The sequence below is a fragment of the Acanthochromis polyacanthus genome, chromosome 18 (assembly GCF_021347895.1).
Source record: "Acanthochromis polyacanthus isolate Apoly-LR-REF ecotype Palm Island chromosome 18, KAUST_Apoly_ChrSc, whole genome shotgun sequence".
In the NCBI taxonomy this organism is placed as follows: domain Eukaryota; kingdom Metazoa; phylum Chordata; class Actinopteri; family Pomacentridae; genus Acanthochromis; species Acanthochromis polyacanthus.
This window is the reverse complement of record NC_067130.1, coordinates 22,831,341-22,838,537: the sequence shown is the minus strand read 5'-3', so window position 1 is coordinate 22,838,537 and position 7,197 is coordinate 22,831,341. Positions and strand designations below refer to the sequence as shown.

At 39.5% G+C, this 7,197-nt stretch overlaps 1 protein-coding gene and 1 long non-coding RNA gene across 6 annotated transcripts in view; both read right to left on the bottom strand.

The window, feature by feature from the left end:
* Positions 1 to 7,197, bottom strand: part of LOC127530785 (uncharacterized) — a 186,643-nt gene that overhangs the window by 98,651 nt on the left and 80,795 nt on the right. The gene's annotated exons all lie outside the window — the stretch shown is intronic.
* Positions 1,524 to 7,197, bottom strand: part of dqx1 (DEAQ box RNA-dependent ATPase 1) — a 34,201-nt gene continuing 28,527 nt past the window's right edge. For both annotated transcript variants that reach the window (XM_022218125.2, XM_022218124.2), the window contains exons 11-12: positions 5,075 to 5,265; positions 1,524 to 2,416 (exon numbers count right to left, since the gene is read on the bottom strand). In XM_022218125.2, coding sequence (XP_022073817.1) covers positions 2,209 to 2,416; positions 5,075 to 5,265 — 399 coding nt within the window. In that variant the 3' untranslated portion in view covers positions 1,524 to 2,208. The remainder of the gene's footprint in view (positions 2,417 to 5,074; positions 5,266 to 7,197) is intronic.

Sequence of the window (7,197 nt, the reverse complement as noted above, 5' to 3'; positions counted from 1 at the left end):
GAAATAGAATTTCTGGATAGATGGCCTCACAGGATCTTTAAGCTGTCTTTGCTGAAATGTAGAATTCATAGTGGGATCAGTGGCTGTAATCTTTTTCCCCTGACAACTTATTTGGTCAGCAAAATGTGTGCTCTACCTTTGATTTGTCTTTCCTGAGCATATTTTTTTTCAAAAGAACTGATCTCTCCCTCTATGGTTATTGCAAACTGTTTTGGTTTGGCGTTCTTTTAGGATACCAAAGGTTTTTTTGTGGCATACCCAACGATGCAGGTCAAATCTCTTTCTTAGTGTAGACAACAGCCGTACATTCACCTGCAGATCCTGGAGGGAAATTTTGGTCCTCTCAAATTTTTTTTCAGCATTAAAAGGTCAGTTTACTGCTGTGGACTGTCCTGGACAACTTGCAGTTTTCAGAAATCTACAATGCTCATTGAGTTTTCTCGGTGTAAAAATCTATTTCAAATTATGTGTTCCTTGCCAGACTCAAAGGCATCCACGTCCATTTTTCCTGAAGATTTTTGAACTTTTTAGATCTTTACATGAAGACACCATATTTACAAAGATAGCAGCAGTGTATAGATTTCACAAGTTTAAATAAGATAGGAGCCACCTGTCACTCCTTAGTGAAGTTCTGTTTATTAAAATTTGAAGGTGTTATAAATGTCACAGATGTGTTTCTAAAGAATTACTTCAGTTACGAAATGAATACAGTGTGTCATTTTTATGTAATTTGTTTTAGTATATCACGTTTATCTATAGGGACTGTTTAAAAGATGATCAAAAGTTTGCTTGTTTTGTTTGAAAAGTCTACAATTTCAATTACTTTTTGTTTTTTACATGACTGTAGGTTTGCCAGTTCCAGAGCAGATTCAATTGTATGGTGTATTGGTACCCTCTAACAGAATAGAGCTATATCTGGAAAAAGTAGTTACACCCGTTGATGTGAGCTCAAAGCCATGTTCCAGTACACAGAGCTAGAACACTATTGAAGTGCAAAGAGGAAGGAAAATGTGATGATCAGCTTAGACCTAGTTGATTGTATAACATACAGTAGTGCTGCCTAATGAACTGAGAGGGATCTTTAGTAATGCAGAAATGAGTCCCAATCTGATTGGTGCCAGAGGGAAAATCAGTCCAGAATTCACTGATTGTGATTTTCTGTGTCTTCTTGATTGAGAAAGGAGGAATTGCTGCCATTTACAGCAACACACTAAACAGTTTGGCCTGTTGGTGTGGAAAACAAACAAACATGATTCAGCACAGGCCATTTAAAAAAGACCAAAGTCCACACTGAAATGGTATGGTCTGAAGACCAATATCTCACTGTTTTCTTATTGTGTTGAGTTCACTTCTACAAAACTAGAAATGCTGGAAAATCAGTATATCGGTACGGTATATTACCTTTAATACAAGACAGAGTTGTTACTGTTACAGACAGCAGGCTGGAACATAAGCAATGAAGTTACTTTATTTATAAAGAACATAAAGAAGCTATGTGGGGACAAAATCACTCAGCTGAGAAATTTCAAACATGAAAAAGCACATTTATTTGGAGCTCACACTGTACTGACACATAGATATCATTAAAAAGAAAAAGGCAAAATGACTAACCAGGAAAGCTAAACATTATGCAAACTGTATCAAAAAGTTGAAAATAGAAGCTCTGTACATCACTGCTACAGTAAGTCATCACAGTGAGCCCTGAGAAGCCTTCTGTTCATGGTATCTGCATAGAGGTCAAAGGTCAAACTATAACAGTGTTTCAGCTCACTCAAGTAGTGTGTATTGCTTTCAGCCAGAGTGTTTCAACATAAATGACATCTCATCCCCTCACTTCTTCCATGTTTTTGCTGTTTTCAGTGTAAAAATAGACTTGTGACAACACTCATTTTGTAGAAACAAAGCAATCTCTCATTAAATAAAAAGCAGGTGTCTGAAATTTAATTTTAAATAACTTCAATACACAGCTTAACAAAACATAGAGAAACTGAAGAGGTCTAAATGCTTTCTGAAGCCACTGTACAGACTGTATATTAGGAACAATACATTATTGTACATTAGGGTTTTCCAGCATCTATTTAAAAATCGCACATCAAAAAGAGATTTCACAGACTAACTAATAAAAAGTACCAAATCTCAGATCAGACAGTAAAGTGACAGCCATGTGCTTACAGTCCTCCCCTGACAAGCTCCGTCTCTTCTTGCATCTCATTGGATGAGACAGAGCTCAGTGCTGGACTGATTGTGAGTCTCTCCTGCTGTGTCAGTGTCTCTGTGAGTCCTGCTGTGTTCGTGTGATGCTCCATCCTGATCGCATGATGGGGGCTCCAGATTCTGCCTTAGCTCTACCAGTAGTTCTTTACCATCACTTGAGGGAAGGTTTCCCAGGAAGTACTGAGGGGCCAGCTCCACAAGCCTATGGCAAAGAATAGGAAGGTCACTGGGAAGGTCTGTTACTGTGTAATATATTATCTATAGTGGCCCTTACAATCTGCGATATCCAATGAAGGAACAGTTCAAAATTTTGAACACACATTTAGCAAGATCAGATAACTTCATCTGTATTCAGGATATACACTTTATCTCATATATTAACAGTAAAGTGTAGAAACCTACTATTTTTGCATATCTGTAAATCTTTCAGATTATCAAACTAATTTTAATGAAAGACAAAGATAAACACAAAATGTAGTTTGACAGACAGATGATTTAATGCTTTAAGGGAAAAAAGTTATCCATACCTACCTGGCCCTATGTGAAAAAGCAATTGCCCATTTTTTGGAACTCAAGTTTAATTTCACTGACCACACCCAAGTCCGATTACCTCCAGACCTGTTTTCTCAAGAAATCGCTTAAATAGAACTTGTCTGGAATGAAATCGGCCAAAAGATCTCAGAAAGCTGCAACAAAACGCTGTAGTCCAAAGAAATTCAAGAACAGACAAGAAATATATTAACTGACATCTATCAGTCTGGAAAGGGTTACAAAATCATTTTTAAAGCTTTAGGACTCCAGTGAACCACGACGAGAGCCATCATCCACAAATGGAGAAAACATGGAACAGTGGAGGGCAGTGGTCCAGGAGTGGACCAACTGCCAACATTTCTCCAAGCATGCTGATATTTACTCCAAGAGGTCAAAAAAGAACCAAGACAAACATCAAAAGATCTGTAGACCTCACTGGTCTCAGTTAAGGTTAATCTACATGATTCCACAAAAAGGAATACACTGGGAGAAAATGGCATCCATGGGAGAGTTGCAAGGTGCAAACCACTACTGACCAAAAAGAACACAAAGGCTCATCTGGCATTTGCAAAAAAAATATCTAGATGACATCCAAGACTTTTGGGATAACATCCTGTGGACTGATGAGTTAAAGGTCGAACTTTTTGGAAGACATGGGTCCATTACATCTGGTGTAAAGCTAATACTGCATTCCAAGAAGAACATCATACCAACAGTGAAACTTGGAGTTGGTAGTGTGATGGTTCGGGACTGCTTTGCTTCGACAGGACCTGGACGACTTTAATCTGACTGAGATATTGCTTACCAGAACTTAAACGGGCAGTTCATCATGATCAAAAACCATATAATGTGACCGAATTAAAACTATTCTGGAAAGAAGAGTGGGCCAAAAGTCCTCCATGATAATGTAAAAGACACGCTATTGCAAACATTTAACAGCGGTTGTTGCTGCCAAGAGTGGCCCAACTAGTTATTAGGTTCAGAGGGGAAGTTACTTTTTCAAAGGATGTGACGCAGTTTTTCAATAACTCTTCAATAAATCATCATTTAAAATTTGCCTTTTGCGTTTTGTGGGTTATCTATGTCTAATATTCAATAAATATAAATATTAGTTTGATGATCTGGAACATCCATCCATCCATCCATCATACAACGCTTTATCCTCACTAGGGTCGCGGGGGGTGCTGGAGCCTATCCCAGCTGACTCGGGCAAAGGCAGGGGACACCCTGGACAGGTCGCCAGTCTGTCGCAGGGCGTGATCTGGAACATTTAAGTGTAAAAAAACATGGAAAATAGAAGATTTCTGTAAGGGGGCAAATACTTTTTGACAGCACTGTATATACTATTAATGGCTATTGTCACTGTAAGCAGTTTTTAAAAAATGCTATCTAATCTAAATCTATGTCAAAGGTTCATTTGATTCATGCATTTTTTGGTATAGATTTGTTTTCAGAGCTACTGACTACCAACACTCTAGTATCAGTCAAACAGACTGGAGTCTGAGGACCACAGTTTGACTTGAAGAATAATTTGGAGGCAGATGAGATATTCTGAGTTGATCAGTGCTGCCTGCTGTATTTTTCCAGAGTCAATGTAGTGCAGAGTTGTTCAAACATGATCTCTGGGGAGGATCAGACTTGACCCAGCATTTATGTTTACTTACTTTCTAATGTAACCCAGAACTTGACAGGCATTATTGTTCCAAGATATTCAGAGTTATATGGTTATTTGGATCAACGTGCCATTGTGTCACAGTTCAAGTAATTTCTCCCAAATGTCTACTCTCAGGAGTGTTAAAGTGATAAAATAGAACTCTGCCTTGACAGTCTCTGGGATACACATTCATGGTGCACAACAACATGAATGCTGAGGACAATGATGAGCATGGTTCTGGTGTCCCTGACGTGACACTACTTCTCCATAAAGGGAAACTGCCCACTTCCACTAAAGACTGTTGTTTAGTCTCTGGTTGCAGCTGTAGATTTAACTCTCATCACCACTGATGATCCTCCACACAAAGCATAGCTCAGCTTGGACTTGTTACATTACCATGCTTTGCTCTTTCTGTGCACAACAAGAATAGTTTTTCATTGCACCTTGTATGGCCACTGCCCCCCTGACACCTATGAAGTTCCAAAACATATCTCCCCCTAAAATCAAAAGATGGCTTGCTTGAGCCCTGCTTCATCATAAACAGGCTGGACAAGAAGAATTTTTGAACTTTCAAGTGTTCAATCGAATTACCTGAAATTAAAAGTTGCTGGGTCTCAACTTAAATAACTTGCACATTTATATTGTCCCTGTAGCCAATTTGGCAGTTTGACTCACATCTGAGGATGAACTTCAGAAGCGATCCGGATGCAGTTGTCATGGGAGATGGTGAATTCATGGTAGAGTACCCAGCTGGGGGGGTTGGGACATGGCTGACGACATAGGTAGGAGGAGAAGGGGTGAAGGTGGGCCACGTGGCGATGAGTTAGCAGGAGGTAGTTACCAGAGTCATCCACATCATGAGCCACCTGAGCAGAAGAGAAACAGATGTCATTAACATAGGCAAAGGTGGAAGGAGTATAACAAAGGAGTGACGCATGCAGAGTCAAGGAGCACTGTGAAAGGTGATATCAAAAGCAGATCAGTCAAATGCTGCGGTGTTTTAATATTAGGCATATTACTGTTAAAATACACAATTGATCCCAAATTAATATGCAAACTGTAATGTCAAGTGTGAAATTATGTTTGAGGACAAGCACTGAATATTTTATATGATTTGAGCTTTTATTAAACACAGAAACAAAGTAGTTTAATTATATCAGCTGTAATGAAGACAAGTTGTTTTTATTTCTAAAAAGAAGACCACCTTCAACAAACTCTACAGGTCAAACAGAGTATTAACACAAACATGAAGTGTGACGTGAGCTACGGAAATGTCAACAACTCTAACCTTAATTCAGCTCACATTAGTAAGCCAACATTACGAAGCACAACCACCTCCATCTTAATTTAGCATGAAAAAGCTTTGGTGACGTACTCTAAATTTAAGTACAGGGCATAGACCAGGGGTCGGCAACCCGCGGCTCCGGAGCCGCATGCGGCTCTTTCAGCCCTCTGTTGTGGCTCCCTGTAACTTTGGAAAATAAATTTTTCTGCCTTTCAGGTGCGTTAAATGCATTTTAATATAGAGTTTTACTGTGAAATTACCGCTCTTATTTTGTCGTGTCACTCCACCGGATGTGTTGCTCGGGTTTTTTCCCCTGTGACATGAGAGCGCAAACTGATGCAGAGAAACAACACGGATCTTCAGATTCCCACACATTTCATGCCTTTTTTTGTTTTACTCCTGGAGAAGCAACGCCTGTAGTTTCACATCGTTTTGTACTCAAGAATGGCAAGCTTGTATATTAAAGCTCCACTCCAAGAAAGACACGTCTTGTCTTTGAGTCAAAAGTACTCATGATAGGGTAATACACGTTACTCGCAAGAACACGGCTCGATGTCACATCCAGGCAGCAGGTCAGAGAGTAAGATGAGTGTCGTCTTGGAAAATAGGTCAGCGACTTACCGGAGAAAAGTTATTAGCTTAAGATAAATAGATTTTACAAGTTAAATAGACATTCGCAAAATATTGATTTCCAGCTAACATTACGTAACATGTGAGGTCCAGGAGCAAAAATGACATTAACCAAGTAAGATAAATATTAGTGGAAGGACACAATTAAAAAAATGAATCTATCTAATTAGAGGCTTTGTAATTAATTAATCACGACTGATTAACAAGGGCATAGAGGTAAAAAAGCGATATATGCAGTGTTGTCTTCATTTTAAATGCCAAAAGGATTTTGCGGCTCCCGGTGTTTTCTTTTCTGTGGGAAACGGGTCGAAATGGCTCTTTGAGTGTAAAAGGTTGCCGACCCCTGGCACAGACTGTATATAAAGATGGACGTAGCATCTGGCTCCAAAATTGAAGCCCACCCGGAAGTGTCAAAAACTTGCAATATCACGCCGTCCGCTAGGGTTGGCTCCAAAAAGCTTTTGCTCCATAGACCCCAATTCATTTTTGGAAAAAATAAAATTTTATAGACTGATTTTCTACAGCTCAGGATTTTTTTGCCATTAGTTTTCATGGTCAAAATGAGAGATCAGGTGGCCGATCTTAAAATAAATCAATACTGAATTTTAAATAAATCGTTAAATTTGGCGGAGCCAGGGGCGTGGCTATACTTGATTGACAGTCCCATTGACTGGTCCTGCCCTGAGTTGCTCTCCGGTCCAGCCTGTTTCATGAAGCTTTTTACGTCACTGGCTCCAAAAAATCCAAAATGGCGACCAGGAAGTAACAAAATCCAGGCTTCATTTTCTCGGCATTGAAACCAACGGGTGACGTCACGGTTAGTTTAAAGCTGCTATCCGGAGTTTGAATCGCAGCGTCTCCCAAAACACTGGTGGTCCCACCC